The sequence below is a fragment of the Misgurnus anguillicaudatus genome, chromosome 5, assembly GCF_027580225.2.
Source record: "Misgurnus anguillicaudatus chromosome 5, ASM2758022v2, whole genome shotgun sequence".
NCBI classification, from domain to species: Eukaryota; Metazoa; Chordata; class Actinopteri; order Cypriniformes; family Cobitidae; genus Misgurnus; species Misgurnus anguillicaudatus.
In genome coordinates this window covers 6,180,582-6,201,796 of record NC_073341.2, presented here as the reverse complement: position 1 = coordinate 6,201,796, position 21,215 = coordinate 6,180,582, and the positions used below count along the sequence as shown (strand labels likewise).

Below are 21,215 nucleotides of genomic sequence, written 5' to 3'. Positions count from 1 at the left end.
CAGATCGAGGGAGATTATCAGTGTTCTTGTATGTCTTACATTTTCTAATAATTGCTCTCACAATTGATTTCTTCACACCAAGCTGCTTACCTATTGCACAGTCTTCCCAGCCTGGTGCAGGTCTACAATTTTGTTTCTGGTGTCCTTTGACAGCTCTTTGGTCTTGGCCATAGTTGAGTTTGGAGTCTGACTGTTTGAGGTTGTGGACATGTGTCTTTTATACTGCTAACAAGTTCAAACAGGTGCCATTAATACAGGTAACAAGTGGAGGACAGAGGATCCTCTTAAAGAAAAAGTTACAGGTCTGTGAGAGAAAGAAATCTTGCTTTTTTGTTATTGACCAAATACTTATTTTCCACCATAAATTGCAAATAAATTCTTAAAAAATCAGACAATGTGATTTTCTGGATTTTTTCCCCTCATTTTGTCTCTCATAGTTGAAGTGTACCTATGATGAAAATTACAGGCCCCTCTCATCTTTTTAAGTGGGAGAACTTGCACAATTGGTGGTTGACTAAATACTTTTTTGCCCCACTGTATATATATATATATATATATATATATATATATATATGTATGAAGAGTTTGGTTCCAAAACGCGATAAACGCCATTTTTGAAAAAAATGAGTTACTGCCAAAATCAGTATTATATCAGGTCAGTAGTTAAAAGTAAATTCTTAATTTTACGCAAAATCCAATATCCGCCGTGTTATTCTGTCATCTTTTCTCCCTTTTTTCCCAAAATGCGATAAACGCCACTGCTCCTTTTTTACAGAACGCAATAAATCCATTTCTGATATTACAGCCCACCGTTCACGAAATGTAAACAAACAATGGCGGACGCGCTGAGTCCACGGAGTCCTAGTTTTCCTCATCTACTTTGTACTTCGTGATCAACAAACAAAACAATACTTTAATTGCATCGCTAAACCTGTGATGGTTTTCTGTGATGGGAAAGAAACGTAAGCCATCAGCATCTAATAATTTCCCTGAGAGGCACTCGGGAGACGGGTGCTTGTTCTCCCGACAGCATCAAGCTTCTCATGCTAAAACATTGACCCCAGAGGATCTTATGAAAAACTTTCCATAATTTTACTCAAAGTCAACGAAAGTCGAGCAGGACCAAAAACATTTTACAGCCTATCGCTGTGAAAGACGTTAGGCGACGACGTCAAGTAACCGCAATGACAGTGATCTTAATATGACAAAGTAAGTGTTTTGATTAATGCCATTAATGTTTATATTTTTAATTAGTGTGTACAACTAGTCAACTAAATGAATATAACATGGCAAAGATGAATGCACATTTATGTAGGCTATTGATTCAATAGATTTATAGCATTTTGAATAAAAACTTGTCATGGATTTATTGCATTTTGTGGAAAAAATAATCAGTTTTTATAATAAATCTTTGAAAATCAACTTATGGATTTGAATTTTTTATGTTTTTATAACCTAAAGATGCTATGTGAAAGTTTGTAACAGAAAATAGTTGTTTTCATCTTGTCACTTTCTTGGTTTAGAAAACACGTTTTTACCAAAATTTGTCAAAATGGATTTATTGCGTTTTGGAACCAGACTCTTCATATATATATATATATATATATATATATATATATATATATATATATATATATATATATATATATATATATATATATATATATATATATATACACATATATTAATCTCTCCCAAGGGTTTTTGTCCTTCTAGGAGTTTTCCCACCGGGTTTTTTCCTAGGGGGTTTTTAGTCCCAGGGAGAGTCAGCCAACTTTGGCTTAGCTTAGCACTTTACTGTATATGTAACATTATTAATACGCTTGCTTGTATGGTTTAACCTTAGTCGCTATGTTGTACTGCTTATATTATCTATTGATTTTCTGTGTTCTCCTTTACATCTACTCATGTAAAGCTGCTTTGCAACAATTAACACTTGTGAAAAGCGCTATATAAATAAAATTGAATTGAATTTAATTGAATTGAATGTATTGCACGATAATCACACTGTGCTATGTGTATGCATTTGATGAGAATGACTGACGCCTCACTGGATCAAATGTGTGAAAATATGCACATACATAACAGCGGACCAGCCATATTTTTGTGTTTGTTCCTCCTTTGAAATGTAAACAATGCATACGAATCTCATCCATGCGTCAGCTCCTACTAGGGCTGGGTAAAAATATCGATTCATCAATGCATTGCAATTATTTGTGTCTCAATTCAATATTGATTCATCAAATCCTATGAATCGATTTGCCCACCCCCCACCCCCCACCCCGCTGTGGGCAACACTCTAGTGAGAGCGTTCATCGTTGTACAAGACGCGCTATATCAAAACAGAAAGATCAAAGATGGCAAACAGCAGCACTTCTTTCAAGCCTGTACCATCAACGTAATCAAACATTAGCAGAGGTGGAAAGTAACCCTGATAGCACACAAACATCTCGAAGACATCTATTTGATGTCTGCGTTTACATCTGCAAGACGTATTATTTAGATTGTTTGCTCATCTGCAATACGTCTCTGAGACGTTTCCTAAAAGATGTCATATAGACATATTGAAGACGTCTGCAAGACATTTTTGATTTAGAATGTATGTAAAGCAGCTCTTTCTAAGACCTTTATAAGATGTTTTTACACACCAGATGTATTCCAGATCTCAAGATCTTTACCAGACATCTTGCAGACGTACCTGTGCTATCTGGGAACGAATTACATTTACTCACGTTACTGTAAATGAGTAGTTTTTTGTGTACTTTTACTTTTTTGAGTAGTTTTTAAAATCTGTACTTTTACTTTTAATTAAGTATGTTTTGTTTGAAGTATTGTACTTCGTTACATTTTAAATCATATCCGTTACAGAGTATTTTTTTTAAAAAGCAAGGTGATAAAGACGCACAACGGATAATTGATGGGCGGGGGGACGCGCAAAAAGAACCATGGAGACGGACGAGACAGGCGCGCGCTAATGCAGACCCGCCTCAGTTAAAATTTTATGAAAGAAACCCCTGGTCATATTTAAGCGACCACTTTCCCCTGGTGCGGAGCGAGTGTTTCATTCCTATGAAAGGTAGGATTCATGCTCTCGAGTACGAAATTGCAGACCGGGTTTTACCGCTCATTTGCACAACGCGTTTTTAATACAATGCGCATTATCCTCCGCAGTCTAGCTGCTTCGCGTCCTTGTGAATGCGCAGGTCATTAGACATACCCAGGTCAGGGAAGCTAGAAGACAATACACGTGTCAAAAGTATGACATGGCACTCATCTCATTATATGCTCATTTAAACTAGATATAAAGTTTAATAAAATAATGTATGTTACCAGCAATACATCAATTACAACCTTACTATAGTGATTGTATTTACAAGCTGCTGACCACCTTCAAAAGTGCATAACTCACATGTAAAATCAGTAAATAATTCCATAAATGTTTCTTAGTTTAAAATAGCTTTTTATTTGATTAACCCTTCTCTCCTTCTCTCAATGGTCTGATTGACCTCGCCATCAAAGTAGACAACCGACTCAACCAAGCCGCCAAACGGAGGGGGAGAGCAGTTCTCGTGACCAGACCGGAGGTTCAGCGTCAGCGCTCAGAGGTTGCGGTCAGCCCACCGGGAGATCTTGAACCCATGCAGGTGGGGCGAGCTCGACTCTCCCGGGAGGAGAGGATCAGGCGGAGATCCCTGTGACTATACTGTGGCAGTCAAGAACATCACGTCCAGCGCTGTCCGGTAAAAGACCAAGCCCGATAGTAAAACTGAGGCTACTATCGGGTGGGATCTCTGCCAGGAAGACCTCATCTACATCGACACTCCTTCCGGTGAGACTACGGTGGTCCACCCACGCACTTGATCTTAACGCTTTGTTGGATTCTGGGGCCGAGGGTAGTTTCATGGACTTCAAGTTTGCTAGTAAGCTCAACATTCCTCTCACCTCCCTCAAGCACCCCATTGCACCTTTTGCAGTTAACGGACACAAACTGCCAGTCATCACACAGACCACCATACCTGTTTCTCTCATCACATCTGGGAACCATACGGAGGAGATTTCATTTTTCATCACTGACTCACCTCATACACCCATTGTTCTCGGTCACACTTGGCTCCATAAACACAACCCCAGGATCGATTGGCGTCTCGGATCTGTGTTTAGCTGGAGCGAGGAGTGTCATTTGTCTTGTCTTTTGTCTGCTGGTGTTAATGTTTCTGAGTCTGTGTTTCAGGGGGAAGCAGTGGATTTGGCTAACATGCCCGTGGAGTACCACGACCTGAAGGAGGTGTTCAGTAAGTCTCGGGCTGATTCTCTTCCTCCTCATCGTCCCTATGACTGTGGATAGAGTTATTGCCAGGTACCTCTCCGCCTAAAGGCAAGTTATATTCTTTGTCTATTACAGAGACAGCGGCCATGGAGAAGTATATATCCAGTTCTCTAGCAACGAGGTTCATCCGCCCTTCCTCTTCTCCAGCGGGGACGGGGTTCTTTTTTGTGGGAAAGAAGGACGGATCCTTGCGACCTTGTATTGACTACCAAGGGTTGAACAACATAACGGTAAAGAATACCTATCCTTTGCCGCTTATGTCTTCAGCCTTTGAGAGGTTGCAGGGAGCGTCCGTTTTCACTAAATTGGACTTACGTAATGCTTATCATTTGGTCCGCATAAGGGAGGGGGATGAGTTGAAGACTGCATTTAACACCCCTAGAGGCCATTTTGAGTACTGCGTGATGCCTTTCGGGCTATCTAACTCGCCGGCAGTCTTCCAAGCACTCGTTAATGACGTGTTGCGAGACATGGTCGATCAGTTCATATATGTTTACCTGGATAACATATTGATTTTTTCTTCGTCTCTCCAGGAACACGTGCAACACGTACGACGAGTGCTTCTGCGGTTGGTAGAGAATGGATTGTTTGTCAAGGCGGAGAAATGCGTTTTTCATGCACAGTCTGTTTCTTTCTTAGGACACATCATTTCGACTAAGGGTGTTCGCATGGATCCTGAGAAGGTTAAGGCTGTGGTAGATTGGCCATCCCCAGAGTCTCGCAAGACCCTGCAGAGATTTCTGGGGTTCGCCAATTTTTACCGGCGTTTCATTCGCAACTTCAGCCAACTATCCTCACCTCTGACCGCTTTGACCTCCCCTAGTTTTACGATCAGGTGGTCAGACACAGCCGAGGCTGCGTTTGCCAAACTGAAAAGCTGCTTAGTTTCAGCTCCCATTCTCGTCACCCCTGATCACTCACGTCAATTCATAGTGGAGGTCGACGCGTCAGAGGTGGGGGTAGGAGCAGTGTTGTCCCAGCGCGCATCCTCAGACAAAAAGGTGCATCCTTGCGCGTATTATTCTCACCGTTTATCTCCTGCGGAAGTTAATTATGATATTGGCAATCGAGAGTTGTTGGCAGTCAAACTAGCACTGGAGGAATGGCGTCATTGGCTTGAAGGGTCGGGTGTACCTTTCATTGTATGGACAGACCATAAGAATCTCAAATACATTAGAACCGCCAAAAGACTTAACTCCAGGCAGGCTTGGTGGGCATTGTTTTTCGATCGTTTCGATTTTACACTTTCGTACCGGCCGGGTTCCAAAAACATAAAACCCGATGCTTTATCCCGTCTTTTTGAGCGTTCCGATCGTACTGCTACTCCCGAGCCCTTTTTTCCGGGGACTATCATTATCTCCGTGCTCAGATGGGAGGTCGAATCGAAGGTCTTGACGGCCTTAGAAGGGGTAACGCCCCCGGCTCGTTGCCCATTGAACCGTCAACCGTGTTTGTGTCGGAGGGGTTACGGTCAGTTGTTCTCCAGTGGGGTCATTGTTCCAGTGTTGCTTGTCACCCAGGGGCTAGTAGAACTAGATTTCTAGTCAAGCAAAGATTTTGGTGGCCTGGTATGGCTCGTGACGTCCACGACTTCGTCTTGGCTTGTTCGGTTTGTGCTGTTGGTAAGACTTCCAATCGACCTCCAGATGGGTTACTCTTACCGCTGTCTGTCCCTTCGAGACCCTGGTCCCACATTTCGCTAGATTTCATTACCGCCCTCCCACCCTCTAAGGGTAATACAGTGATTTTAACCGTAGTGGACCGGTTCTCGAAAGGGACTCATTTCATCCCCTTGCCCAAATTACCATCAGCCTAGGAAACAGCGGTAGCTGTCATTGACCACGTCTTCCGTATACATGGCCTTCCAACAGACGTGGTTTCTGACAGGGGTCCGCAATTTGTGTCTAAATTTTGGCGAGAGTTCTGTAAATTGTTAGGAGCGACTGTTAGTCTTTCATCCAGGTTCCATCCCCAGAGCAATGGTCAAACCGAGCGAGCCAATCAGGATGTCGAAAGGGCTTTGCGATGTTTGGCTTCCAATAATCCTTCGTCCTGGTGTAAGCAACTCTCAATTGTGGAGTACGCACACAATTCTCTGCCAGTGTCATCTATGGGCATGTCTCCGTTTAAGTGTAGTTTAGGGTACCAACCACCTAATTTTGTCAGTACGGAATCCGAGGTGTCGGTTCCCGTCCGCACACGCACTAGTCCAGAGGTGTCACCGCACCTGGACCAGAGCTCGCAGAGCTCTGCTCCAGGCAAGGTCGCGCACCAAGGCTAAAGCCGATCGCCACCTGTCGAAGCCTGTTACGTCGTTGGTCAAAGAGTGTGGCTTTCAACCCAGAATATTCCGATGCGTTCCGTTTCGAATAAGCTTGCTCCCAAATTTATTGGTCCGTTTTCTGTTACCAAAATCATTAATCCGGTAACAGTGCGTCTTAGCCTTCCACCGGCATACAGGAGGGTTCATCTTGTGTTCCATGTGTCCAAGATTAAACCGGTGATTTTTTCCTGTCTTAACCCGCCTGCCCCGGTCCCCCCCCCGCCTCGTATCGTTAATGGGGACACCACATATTCGGTTAACCGTATTCTGGACTCTAGACGGAGGGGACGCAGATTTCAGTATTTGGTGGATTGGGAAGGTTACGGTCCGGAGGAGAGAAGGTGGGTTCCTGCTCGGGACATACTGGATCATCGCCTTATAGATGATTACAATCTACAGGTAAGGCAGGCTGGGAACGTCAGGTGACGTCCTAGGGGAGGGGGTACTGTCACGGTAGGAAATCCATTGTTTCCTCCGTGTCATGTTTTGTGTTTGTGTTTGTACTCACGTAGTCTCCATGTGCTCGTTTGGTTGATTGTTGTCACCTGTGTGTTGATTGTCTCGCTCCAGCTGATCCTCATCTTCACTCAGCTACAAATACTCACTCATCTCTCTGTCTGTTGTCAGATCCTCATTCATGTTGCAGCTACACAGTTTGGATTACCGTCTCCCGTGTTCGTGTTTCTGGATTAGTGTTTCGTGTTGTCGTCTTCGTGTGAGTGTTCCGGTCTGTTCCTGGTTTCATCCATTGACCATCATCACATTCACCACTGACTTCACCATCCAGCACTTCTCACGCCACCGTAGACCTTTGATCACCATTGCCAACATTCTGGACTCAGTTATTGTTTCAGTCATTTCTGTGTTTACCATCATCTTCAATAAAACATTTCTGATTGCCTGCATTTGCTTCCTCCTCTCTGTCGAGTCGTCACAATTATTGCTTGGGCATGAATAAAAGCCTTTTAAAAATGTATTTACAGATTCCCTTTTAAGCTTGCCTTTTTATTTTAATATTGTCAGTCTTGCCACAAGATTATTTAAAAAAGTCCAAAAATACCTTCCATAACTTTGTGGTCCCTTTTAAAAATATTGCTGAGGCGTCCAGTGGTCCCCGAACCCATGGCTGAGAAATACTGTACAGGTTTAATTAAACAATTTTGACTGTCTTTAGCTGCAAAACCCTCTAAGTGCATCAGAATTCAAAAGGTTAGGGGGCCCTGTGATCTATGTGACTGCCACTATCGTGGTATTAGGTCGGATCACATTTGTCTTTGGTGCACTTTGAGGACTTTGCTGAAAAACTGTTGTGGCGTTTAACAGATTCTGCCAACAAAGCTGTATTTCGGGATTTAAAGCAGGGTTTTTAAGAAACCTGTAATATGTGTTGAGAGCATTTAGTTAAAGGGATAGTTCACCCAAAAATGAAGTCATCATTTACTCACCCTTATGTTGTTACAAACCTGTATGAATTTCATTTGCCTGATGAAGACAACAGAAGATATTTTGATAAATGATTGTAAACACACAGCAGATAGTGACCATTGACTTCCATACTAGGAAAATAAATATGATGGAATTCAGTGTGTACCGTCAACTGTGTGTTTATCATCATTTATCAAAATATCTTCTGTTGACTTCATCAGAATAATAAAATTCATACAGGTTTAGAACAACATGAGGATGCGAAAATAATGACAGAATTTTCATTTTGGGGTGAACTATCCCTTCAAAATCTAATTTTCTTAATTAACAGAAACATGAAAAGAGCTTAAATATATTGATGGTATAAATATGATGGCTGTCAGATGGGATTTTACAGTTAATGACAGTAATGATGATGTGTAAACTACCAAATCTGGAGGACAGTTTGGTGACGAGCAGCTGACCACCATAAGATCTCTGTGAATGTTCAGCAAACTCCAACTGCCTTCCTGTGAATCTACATCAGACAGAGATTTTAGACACGCCTATACCATTACCAACAGGCCATATATTAGACAGTCAACTTAAATAATTGCAAATGCAAATAAATACCACAAATATAACATTAGAAACATATCTAAAAAAGTCTAATATAACAAGCAAATAACATGGTATTATAAATCTACACACTGGAGGTGACACGTGAGACTTCTCCAATTGAGGTGTCAACAACCAACAGATCCTAAAAAACAAACACCCAACAAACTTATGAATGTTTAAATAAAACACAAAACCATTTTAGGAGAATTATTGAATTTAACTGGACAATTTATGTGTCAATGGATTTATGAATGATTTTCAAATAGTCATCTACTATTCAATTATCATTAATTATCAAATAATAAACTTTTGACACTCTTTATTTTAATGCATGCGGTCAATGCATTAAATGAAATTCTCAGCCAACATTTTCACAGGATAAAAATAAACCTCACATTGTGTCAATCCCGTTTACACACGGCTGCCCCCTTGTTGCAGATGATTACAGGACAGTTGAAAAACAGAATGAAACTGATTTCAGAACAAAGGGCATACGAAAGATTATGCAGTATTGAGCACAAGTTAGATAAACAATGGCTGCGTCCAAATAACCACAATTGAGGAATTGGCCACTTGAGAGCGCGTGCACACGACAGGAAGTAAGTGCGCAAGACTGTCCCATGTCTCCAAACTGGCAAAGTGAAGTGCCCTTAACCCACACTATATCGAATACCGCTTCGGAGATCCAAGGCTAAGCATATCCCATCATACATCATGTTCTGTATGTAAATCATGAGGCTTTGCAGAAACTTTTAGTTGTAAGTTAATACATGGATATTACATATTATGTTGGTAAATAAACAAAAAGTGTTGCACATTTTATTGGTACCAGCATGTATTTTGTAGAATATCTACAACTGCTTTTATCACATAATTAAAAACACTAATGGTGTCCTTTATTCAGGGACTACTGAATAAACAGTAAACTTTAATAAAGCTGTATGCACAAAATAATGAGTTTTTACAGTGCAAAGAATTCTGCTTTTGAAAGTTTCAGGTAAGCAGATAATAACCTTTAAATGTTCATTTATTTATTCATTTGTTTGTGTTTATTTTATTTAAAAATGTTTTAAAATATTCATTTTAAGTAGCCTAAATAAAAATGAATACGATTTGGTGCAAATTGCTGCCACTGCCTGGATTGACATTTTTACAACCTTTTCAGATATTTACTGTTATTTATATGTATAGAAACTGTAGCTAAGACTATTTCTTGATTAAGACTTCACTCTGTATAAAGTAAATCTTTTTTATCTAATAGATAGTCAAGTAACAAACTACTGCCTGCCTCAGGTAAATGTGATATTACATCATGTCAGCAATTCAATGTGTGTTTTAGGCTACATTTACACATAGCCGGGTATTTTGAGAAACGAATACTTTCCCGCCTCCGTTTTCAATAATAACATTGTGCACACAACATCGTTTTCAAAAAAAATTTCCATTTACATCAACCCGCATAAATACGCCATCGAGCGCCATAATAACTATGCCAAACCTGTGGGAGGCAGTGTAGGAAGGGGAATACAGCCATGCAAGCCAATCAAAATTGTCAGAATCGACAACAAAGAAGAACACGAGCGCCTTCCTGTTCCTTTCACAACAGCAAACATGGCGCGCGGTTCGTTTGTGTGGACAGACAGCGAAGTTGAGTTACTCCTTCGTGTAGCGTTAGACTACAATGCAAGTAAAGCCCAAGACAATGTCGACTGGGAATCTTGCCAGTCCAAATATGTCGACTTGTTGGCCTGATTCCTGGAGCAATACCGATCCGAGACCAACCAGGACTTTCCTCATGTGAAGGAGGAGATAACGTGAGCCCATCTGACAATGAAACTTAAGGCAATAAGAGGGAAATACAGAAATTCAGTGGACACGGAAGAGTGGTGCTCCTCTACTTTGAACTGTGCGAGCAGGTTTGGGGTGGTTCCCCAGCCACTACGACCATCGCCTCCGGCATCGAGACCGACAAACTGGAGGAATCCGTCGCTCCTTCCTCCACCACATCTTCTTCGTCCTTGGTGGACGCCAAGTCTGAAGCAGAGGGTCTAGAAGTTGATGGCAGTGTGAACATCACCCCCACAGTAAAGCAGAGGAGAGACCTGCTTCAGGTATGTATTTGTTCTCATATCACTGTTGTGTATATTTTTGGCTTTGTTTGTGAATGTGTACATGTATCCGTGAAATTCAAGATAATACTTCATCAGAATAATTCATCCTTAAAATAATCTCTGTCCGGGAAACCACCCCTATGTGTGTTTAATAAAATAAGGGCAAGAACTCATTTAAAGTCGCCATGAAACGGAAGTAGCGATTGCCTTATTTTCCCCGTGGTGACATATATCCGAATGAAACAGCTTTTGAGATGAAATAAGGCAGGGCTGGATTTGAATTTGTCCATAGAGATCTGATTGGATCGTTTGAAGTTGGGTCGTGTTGCTAATTGCTAATCGCTGCGATCTTCTCCCGGACCCCGCCCACCTGCCATACTTTTGACCGGAAGTGAAGAGAGATCGTTTTGAGGAGGGAGGGGGGGATTTGCATTTTTGATTAAAGATTATGAGCATTGCGACTTTAAAAAGTTTATCTGTCAAAGCTGTAAATTTATAGAGTAACTGTGATATAAAGGAAATAAATCACTTAATTAAAATTAATTCAAGAGAATGTTTAAAAACAAGGTGTTGATAAACTATACAAGTTAATATGAAATATCTGAGTATGTAATGTATTGTATTGTTCTATGAAATGTTTATTTCCCAGATTATTGATGTGTCTTTTTTGGAGAATGTCTTGTGTTATTTTGAACTGATCAAGTCCAGAAGTGACTTTCATTTGATGTATATAAAGAGTAGGCATAATGAGCATTGGCTTCAGCCTACACCTTTTCCGGTTATTATTTATAATTTCCTTATTAATGAATAATTAATTGTAAGGACCGAAATAAATCAATTTCATATCAAATGTGATTATTTTTGGATAGGTTTACTTCTGTGGATGGGCATGTTTTAATAAATTTAGTTTTTGTCTACTCTGTAAAGGCTAAACTGAAGGGACACCGGCATGAACGGTTAAAGAGGAAGCTACCCGCTGAAGCCCACTGGTTGAATGCCATTGAGGATGACAACAATGTGAAGAAGAAACTTGTGGAAATTATTGAGACCTCAGAAAATCAGGCATCTGAGAACTTCTCTAAAATAACAAATACCCTGGATAGGCTAACATCATCAATTGCAGATGGGTTAGCTCTTCTGCGTCAAGTTGTGCAGACACTGCCACATTACAATATCCCATTTGAGGGAAGAGGTTCTTATGGAACAGTATATGCACACACTCCACCGGTACACACACACTCCTATTTCCCAAATTCAGCACCAATTCAGCATTCATTCCCACTCACCTCGTCAGCTGACAACAGACCACACAATGCAGTGCCACTCAGCACCATTGAAACCAGGGGCGATTCCAGGATTTTATAAATGGGGGGCACAGGGGGGACCAAGAACCAGTCAGGGGGGGGCAATCAAAAAATTATTATCTGCATGAACCTCATTGACTGCATGTTATTTTGTTCCTACATATGAAGTCAATGGGATCCATCAACTGATTTTGGTTACCGACATTCTTAACTCTTTTCTTTTTTGTGTTCAGCAGAAGAAACAAACTCATACAGGTTTGAAACAAGTTTAAGTATATAACCATTTAAATTAAGTGAACTGTTCCTTTAAGTAGGCTATCTACATTGCGTGTAGCTGGTATTAGTTAACATTCTGACATATCAGGATTTTGGGAAAATATTAGCCTACTTAAAAATTTGTTTTTCTACTCTGTCTGATCTGACTTTCATTGTTTATTAGTAGGGATGCACCGATCCGATATTCTGGATCGGTATCGGGGCCGATCCGGCCTTTTTTGCTGGATCGGATATCGGACTAACAGGACCGATCCAGTTCCGATACTGCGCGTTACGCATGGTTGTCACTGACAAGCGATTAAAACGTCAAAGTATTATAAAAGCACCATAAACGTTTTTATGTACTATAATCAAAGTCATCTTACACTCAATAGCTTCATGTGAAAGAACAAACGCACATTTAAAGATATTAAAGATATTAATGTTCACAGAAACACTGTAACTTACTTGCAAACTGAGTTAATCCACTGATGAGAAGCAGACGGATGAAAACGCATCATTCAACACACGCACACACACAAGATAACTGTAACGTTAGACTTTATTAAAGATTTGATTTTATAAAGTCTCAGTAAAGCTGTTGGATGGATGCAATTCACTATGTGCTGAGTTAATGCATAGGTGAAGCGGACGGATGAAACGCGTCATTCAACACACGAACACTCAATAACTGTAGGCTTTTTTAAAGATCTGATTTTATAAAGTCTCAGTAAGCTGTTAGATGGATGCAATTCAGTATGTGCTGAGCACACGATGCCTCTAATCTCTTAACCCACCCAGCACAAGACGTCATTTGGACGTTGTTTTTTGGGCTAAATCACGTCGGCCCGTCATGACCTTCATTTAGTCCAAAAAAAGACGTTGAAAACTGGTCTTTGTTTGGTCCGTCTAATTCAGTCCAAATTTAGCCTAAAATTAGACGTCTTTTTCGGACCACTTTTCAACGTGTCTCCATTCAATAATAATCCTGACAAAATATGCATGAATGTATAAATACTGAGCACATTGAACGATAATGAAACATATGCTTTGTTTAAAGTCTATTAATATTTCTGTTTATTTTAATTAAATAAATATCTTAAATGTGCTCTAAACAGGTCATTTCGGTCCTGTACAGCACTGATAGAAGCACTTCATTTTCATCTTTTAACAAATATCTTTATTTTCTTTTAATATGATATTATTGGCAGAGGCGCGCGTCCGTCTCATGCTTTGTGATCACGTGATTATTCAACGGGGAGACGCGCGTTCTGGATTTACAGTTTCTCCTCAGACAAGTGTTTCTGTTTTGTGGTCGATTCTGGGGTAAGTTTCCTTAAATTCGTGGTTACTTTATTGAAATTAGTTCACAGGGATGTTAATTCAGTTGTCAGTATATGTCGATACGACTAATAAACGATCAATTTGAATGTTTATCGTTTGTTAGTAATGTTAGCTCGAGCGCTGTCAGCTTGACTGAGCTCGTCGCGCAGGTGACGAGCAGGTCAGTTAATGGAAATCTTTTATTTGTCTTTATATCTTCTATATAATCGTGTTATGCTTGTTTTTAAATGTATTTTAAATTGTTTAGTTAATTATAATGCAAGTTTACTCCAAGTATTGTAGTGTGGGCTCTTTTCAGCTTACGGCTAGCCTGATTGAGCTCGTGGCACAGCTGTGAGCTAGCAGTTAACGTTAGTGGATATTTGTTTTATATCTTATATAAAAGCGTGTTGTGCTTTTTTCTTAAATGTATTAAAAAAATTATATTGCAAGTTTACTCCATGTATTGCAATGTATGTGTGCTTTGTTCAGCTCCCTATCAAAATTACATTAACTAGTCTACTTTAAAATGTTAAAAGGCCATTCTGAATAAATAACTGCTGTATTTATTGTTACTTCTTTCAGATCCTTTTCTTGGTGTGTCTTGATGTTTTCTATTGGCTAAAGAGTAAGTATTACTTTGTTCATATTTTCACAGCCACCAGAATCAGAAGTAAGTGCTCAAAAGTGAAATAGCATGTTGGTCTCTTCAATGCAATGATAAATAAAATGGTTATAACTAATTAAATAGTCATATCTCATTTTGACTTTATGTACAGTTTGCTTGAGGTCAAATCACAGCTCATTCATACAAATCAAACAGTGACACTGGCTATATGTCTGCTTTATTTTTTATAGCAATAAAAGCATAGAGATATATAAAGCAAAGACAACTATAAGATAATCCTTCAGGAGCCAGTAAAACATATAGTTACAGCAGTAAACATACTTGTTATGGGGTAAGAAAAATAGTACAGTGTAGATATGAATTATGGTATCCTAAGCACTTCTCTTATTATTGCTTCTGTCTTGTTCTTCATTTTTTGTAGTGCAAATAAGGAGACTTACAGTAAGTACAAATTGAGCTTTTAATACTGACGTGAATATTACATCGACATTCGTTTGAAAGAAATAGAAAAGCGCTACTTTTTATTTTGTACCACCAAACTTGCTGTATAACTACGATAATAATACTTTTTATGATGCTGCTGTTTACTCCATTGTAGCATGTCTCTGTGAAATTGACAATCTCAGGTAGGAGCTGCTGGTTTGTGGTTGGCAGTATGGATCACGGTCTGCGACTCATGAGGAGCTGGTCTGGAGACATGAAGAGGTTGTCAACAGGTGTGTTCCTATACTCTACCAAAATGAGATAGGGATCAGTCATGAGGGCCAATGTGTGTGAAACTTAATGTTTTTGCAAAGTCTTTAAACTCTTTGTGTTGATTTTGTGGAACTTTTAATTTCACTGGTATGCCATGTCTCGCGAAAGTGACTAAGCTTGCTGATGACAGTGGCAGACATAGTAGTGTTGAGTTTGTCTAATTGGAAGAAATGGTAATAGTAATCTACATTAACCATTTATTCATTGTCCGAGGTGAAGAGGTCTGAAGCTAATACCTGCCATGGTCTGATTGGTATTTCATGAGGAATCATGGGTTCCTTGGTATTTGAATTATGTTGAACCAGGCAAGTACTCCATCTTTCGATCATGTGTTCTGTCTGCTTACACATTCCTAGCCAGAATAACATTTCGTGCTCTTAGCTTAGACTTCTCAGCGTGTGCGCATATCTCAGGTCAGATATGACTATTTTCTAATCTTCACTGGTCAATGAAAGTTTGTCTTAAAAGTCAATAATGTATGTGGGAAATTGTCTCCTATTTGCAGGCCATCCATCCAAGATCATCTATCTGAGCTGCTGAAAACTGCCTCGGTACGGATCTGTTGGAGCTTTGTGTCACTGACTGGTAAGTTTTTATAATTAAGTGAATCTACATGTCCATATCTTTGATGAGATTGTCATGTTTTGTTGCTATGGACTTTTTGGAGAGTGTGTCTGCCACAGGAATCTCCTTTCCTGTTCCGTGTTTGATGTCATATTTCTAGGGCTGTAGAATCATTCTTTAAAGCGGTGGAGGAGCGGCATCTAGTAGGACCCTATGAAATCCATTAAAATTTTGTCCGGAATTCAGTTTTATTTTTCTCAAATAATCACACCAAACGCGCTTTAAATGCTTGGAAATGCAAGCGCGACGCACTGCGTTTTGTTAAAAAAGAGCAGTATGACGCGGCTTTTCATATTGCTAGCAACCAACGAGTCAGCTGTCTTGTCAATCAAATATTGAAGCGTGATATTATTTTGCTATTAACTGTCATATTAGCAGAAACTTTAAAAAGAGGACGCTTGCTCTGACCTTGTTTGAGGGTGAGAGGTGCAAAAACACGCAGGAGAGTGAGTGAGTGGTGTCCGGTTCTTCAAAGCAACTGTAAACTTCCCTCACCACACCGTAAGGCCCGCCTCTCCCCCCATCCGATTGGACAATGGAAAGATGCGAATGACCTCGGCTGCTTTTCCGCTCTCAGCGCTCCTTCAAAAGCGTGTGCTGCGGCTGGTGACAAAAAACGCAAGGCGTTCAGCGCGCATAAACAGTGCGCAAATACTCCCTGCCCATAGAATATAATTAATGAAAAGGCGCCTGCAACTGCCATAAATGCATTTGGTGTGATTGAGCCCTAAGAGTGATTCTTAGCTTTAAGAAATTTGACAACTTGCTTTTATACTTAAGATTGAAAGTAGGAGTATATTTCATGAATTCTTAGTACTTAAGACAAAAATGGCACTTTCAGAAGCTTGATAAATATGGGAACAGTTGTCTAACTTGAAACTAACTTCAGTTTCTTTCCTTTCCCATCAGAATTTCTGCAAATTCCTGTTCCGTGTCATATTGCTTATGCAAGACTGAATCCATAAAGGTGAGTCGTCATCATCATGAGAAACGTCTTTGCTCACTGCATGCACATTTCTTTTATAAGCAGAATGACACACTTTGGTGAAGTGATTGTGTTTTTGGGGCTGTTTAAACTTGGTATTAAGATGTGTGTTTGGTTTTTTTGTCGATCGGATCAAGTGGATGAGAAGGACACATTCTGTTTACACCTGGTATTTAAATCCGTCAGTTTTGTCCCCTTTTCAACCTCTTCTGTTCTGAATACTTTTAGGTGATGGTCTGTGGAGACTGTGGGGGATTCCTTCTGCTGTCATTTAAACATGAGCAGGAGTAATGACGGGTTTAAATGGACGCAACTAATATTATGCCAGAGTCCGCTGCTTGTAAGTAAACATGCTGCACAGTGTTTTGTACATTTATATGTAAAAGCTTTCTTTGATATTTCTTTGATATTCTCTTGTGGCTGTTGGAACACATTCTACCACATGCGCGCTTACACTACAAAAGCAATCAGATCAAAAGTGTTTTCAACTACCTCTGAATGTGGTCAAAAGTGGACGAGCTCAAGATGTTTTGAACTTCATTTACACCTGTCTTTAGCATCGTCCACTTGTGATCCGATCGACAACAGCACATCTTAATACCAAGTGTAAACGGCCCCTTTTTTACTTGCGCTTCCAAGCTTTATAATGGTAAAAAAACAACAGTTAGGAGACAACTTCTGACTTTAAACCTCAATAAAGTGCATTCATCCTTCACAGAGGTAATCCATACTCAAATATTGCCACTCATTGCGCATTGAATCGTGTGAGTCCAAGACATCGTTACCGGAAACTAGTTATTATAGTTTATAAAGTTTAAAACATTATCTTTTCTTACTATATAGCATCGAATACCCACAGAAGACCCTTGGAGCGCTGTGGATTACTTCTTTAAAGGCTGCACTTCTTTGGAAAGTCAGAAAATGTACCCTGATCCATGTTTTTTCCCATATTAAGCTCGGAAAAGCTCGGACATTTACTAGAATAACTCCAAATGTGTTCGTCTGAACATGTGTATCTGGAGTTACTGAGTGTGAGTACATCATGGGATAATTTTAAAATCTGTCTGAAGTATCGCTTTAAGGTTTTAAATGGAGTATAGCAATACATAATTGGGACTAAATAACAAAGGTAAAATAAAATATACATTCCTTTAAATATTAGTGTACCTAATTGGATTGATCATGCTTTACCTTTTAAGACAACCCCTGTTTTTAATGTTAACATTTAATTTTATGTTCTCACTTAGATGCTGTAACCATAAAGCAACCAGGACAACACACCTGCAGTGACCGAGAGCAGGATGAAGGAGGAATCGGATGAGAAAATGTCAACTGGTGCCCATGAGGAGACATATTGTTCTTGGACCTGCTTTTTATGTTTAGTAATAAGTGGTTTTATGTGGTTAAAAAAAAGTAATGTAATATTAATATTTAATATTTTAATATTCACTCCAAAATGGTCTAGTATTGTCACTTAACTTATGCTGCTTGACTTCTCATCATAAAGATCATTATTAAATTAATATTAAATATTTCAAATTTAGAAATAGGCTACCCCATGCCATCTAATAAAGAAGTGGGTACTCCGTGCGTGTCGTGTACCCAGCACTACACCATATGGCATCATTGATGTCTGTTGTGAGTAGATATATAACTGTTATTGGATAATTGTATTGTATTTCTTTCTATTTGGGTCCAGGTTCAAAATAAAACTCTATAAACCTCTCCATTGTGAAATGGTTTATATACATTCACGGTTTATGGAGTTTTGTTTTGAACTTGGACGTAGATACGAGGGAGTATAATATAGTTATTTGATAAAAAGTTATACTAACAGCGGACATCAATGATGCCATATGGCCCGGCATTGAATTGACCCCTCAGATCTGATTTGTGCATTTTTGTATTCATGGTTAAAATGTTCAACTTTTTGATTGTAATAATAATTTAACCTTATCCCCATATGGGATTTAAAATGTTCAGTGACATTACTGTCAGATTCAAACGTCTTTCGCGCTGAGCCAGACGGACGAGCTCAGCGCTGTCATGTAGCAACATGCGGTGTTTTCAACCTCATAATGTTTATTTTAGATTTCAGACATTTAAATACACATAAGCACTGGTAAAACAATAGCCTACATTTAGTTTGTAAAATACACACTGATGTCTGTGGAAGCAGCAATACAAATCTATTCAAATAAGATAGTAATTTGCAAATAATAAATAAATATTATTTTCAAGTAATAATAATTTGCCGACGTTTCAGACAAACACAGTGGAGGTATAAAGTTTGCTTTGTTGTTGTAAAGGTTGTAATGAAAAGACGGGGATGCGCTCCTCCCTTGCGAAAAATAAGCGTGCTTAAATGTACTTTTATAACGTGTACTTATTACATAAATATACTTTAATACAGTTAAGTGTGAATTAAATGCAATCTTTTCGGAACACTTAATGCACATTAAATGTAATTAATTTCAAATATATCATATATTAAGTTGAAATAAAATTAAAAAGTTGCCATTAAGAGTTAACTTAATTGGTACTTTATTACAACTTTATATCTACTTTCATAATTGCTTCTAGTGTTTTTACAATATAGGCTACTTAAAGTGCACTACACAATATAATGACATGAAATTAATGTGACTTAAAATACACTTTAATGTCGGTTAACAATAAACTTAAGTGTGGATTAAATCCAATGTTTTCAGCGAAATGAATAAACATTAAGTGTAATTAATTTCAAATGTATCACATATTAAGTTGAAATTAAAACCAATAATTTGCCATTAAGAGTGCTTTTTTGCATCAACTTATGTGGGTCTTTAATACAACTTTATATTTACTTTCATAATTGCTTCTAGTGTTTTTAAAATATAGTTAAAGTGCACTGTTCAATCTGCTGTCAAGCAATTAATGTGAAATTAAAAATAAGTTAAAGTATATTAACAGTACATTTAATTATAATTATATATAATTAAATAATAGTAATTTAATTATAATAAATAATTAATTTAATTATTAATTAAATGTTATTAATTAAATGTAATGTTTCAAATACAAATTTGCCAAATAAATTCAAAAATATAAAATTAAATTCAATCAATTGAACTGTGATTTCAGTGCAGTAAAGCGATTTCAATGCATCTTTCTACAGTATGTACTTTAACTACTTTTATGTACTTCTCAAAATACTGAAAAACAAATCTAGTTAATTAAATATGTATTCATTTCAGTTTAATGCATTACAAACAAACAAAAACCACAATGCTTACACTGACAATAAAACAGTTTGGTAGTCAAATAATTATGAATCGATTTTTTTGTTTTGCAAAAGTACATTTAATAAATGAATAATGAGTTGTATATGTCCAAACAAATACAAAAAAATGATCATTTATTAAATGTGTTTAGAAATATTGTCATGAAAGTGTACTTTCTTTAAGTTAAACTTAAATACAGATTATTGCAGTTGTAAAAAGTGCGCTTGTGTTAATAAATAGTGTCATTAAAGTGTGTTCCATTTAAGTACATTAAGTGGTCTTTAATTTTAATTATATTATATTATCAGCAAGAGCACTTCTTAAAAATTATACTCTTATTATTTTAAGCACACAAAAAGTACGCTTTCAATACACTTAAGCACGCAAATTTTTCACAAGGGCTGTCAAGCAGCTAACAGAGCTAGGCCGACGAACGTGCTCTTAAACAGGAAATAATATATGGAATTATTTGTGCATCTTTAAATAATTGTAAGAATACATTTCCTTTAAATATATTTTTGTCATATAAAGTTTTAAGAGATAATAATGTCTTTTCCACTTTTATTGCTTAGACTTGTTAATGCGGTTAACGTGTTTTGCGTATTTACCTCAGAGTTTATTTCAGTAATATTGCTGTTTTTCCGGTAATAATAATACAATTTACATGTCAATCCTGCTTCCTTATTCGTTTATAAATTGTATCATGCTGTTGTGTAAAGTAATATGTAGATATTTATTGCCATATGAGACGTTCATTGCCGTTATATGAATACTCTCGTCTATTATTAAAATCATATGCGGAATAAGGTGTGCATCTTTGAATAACTGTAAGAATACAGTTCCTTTGAAAATAATTTTTGTCAAAGTTTTGATCAAAATAATGTTGTGAGGATAATGCCATTGCCGTTGAATACTCTCGTCTACAATATGGATTATTACGCTGTTTAAATTTTGCTAGTGAGTTTCTGGTTACCTGTGCAGTTGCATATGGAGTGTTTTATGGAGCGCTGCATTTAAAAAATCTGTCGTTCCAAAGCGAGATCTCAATGTGTATTATTCATTAATGGTATAAGTTAACCCCCAACAATTTCAAATGCCCCCTCAGTCATTTCATCCTGCAGCCGGGCCTATAGGCAACTCATTACATTTTATTTCAACTTAATATATGATATATTTGAGATTAATTGCACTTGATGTGCGTTCGGTGCGCCGGGAGGATTGCGTTTGGTTCACACTTGAGTGTATTGAGGTTTATTATATTTATGTAATAAGTACACGTTGTGGAGGTGCA

General features: G+C 38.3%; 1 protein-coding gene and 1 long non-coding RNA gene across 19 annotated transcripts in view; one reads left to right on the top strand and one right to left on the bottom strand.

Annotated features, from left to right (window-relative positions):
* The window catches only part of LOC129413407 (acylamino-acid-releasing enzyme-like), a 154,614-nt gene that overhangs the window by 35,891 nt on the left and 97,508 nt on the right, over nt 1-21,215 (bottom strand). For all 4 annotated transcript variants that reach the window (XR_012369499.1, XM_055167110.2, XM_055167111.2 and 1 more), the window contains exons 14-15: nt 8,766-8,817; nt 8,504-8,592 (exon numbers count right to left, since the gene is read on the bottom strand). Coding sequence is in view for 3 of the 4 variants with exons in the window: in XM_055167110.2 (XP_055023085.2) it covers nt 8,504-8,592; nt 8,766-8,817 (141 nt within the window). In the remaining variant the exon portion in view is untranslated. The remainder of the gene's footprint in view (nt 1-8,503; nt 8,593-8,765; nt 8,818-21,215) is intronic.
* On the top strand, nt 13,158-18,861 carry LOC129445936 (uncharacterized). 15 transcript variants are annotated; one of them, XR_012369503.1, is made up of 12 exons: nt 13,158-13,671; nt 13,793-13,849; nt 13,988-14,039; nt 14,254-14,296; nt 14,527-14,627; nt 14,718-14,737; nt 14,895-15,012; nt 15,272-15,357; nt 15,558-15,637; nt 16,586-16,643; nt 16,890-17,001; nt 17,909-18,859. It is a non-coding gene; the product is annotated as an uncharacterized lncRNA (long non-coding RNA). The 15 variants fall into 15 exon arrangements; XR_012369506.1 differs by lacking the exon at nt 13,793-13,849 and having other exon boundaries at nt 17,909-18,858; XR_012369505.1 differs by lacking the exon at nt 13,988-14,039 and having other exon boundaries at nt 17,909-18,858.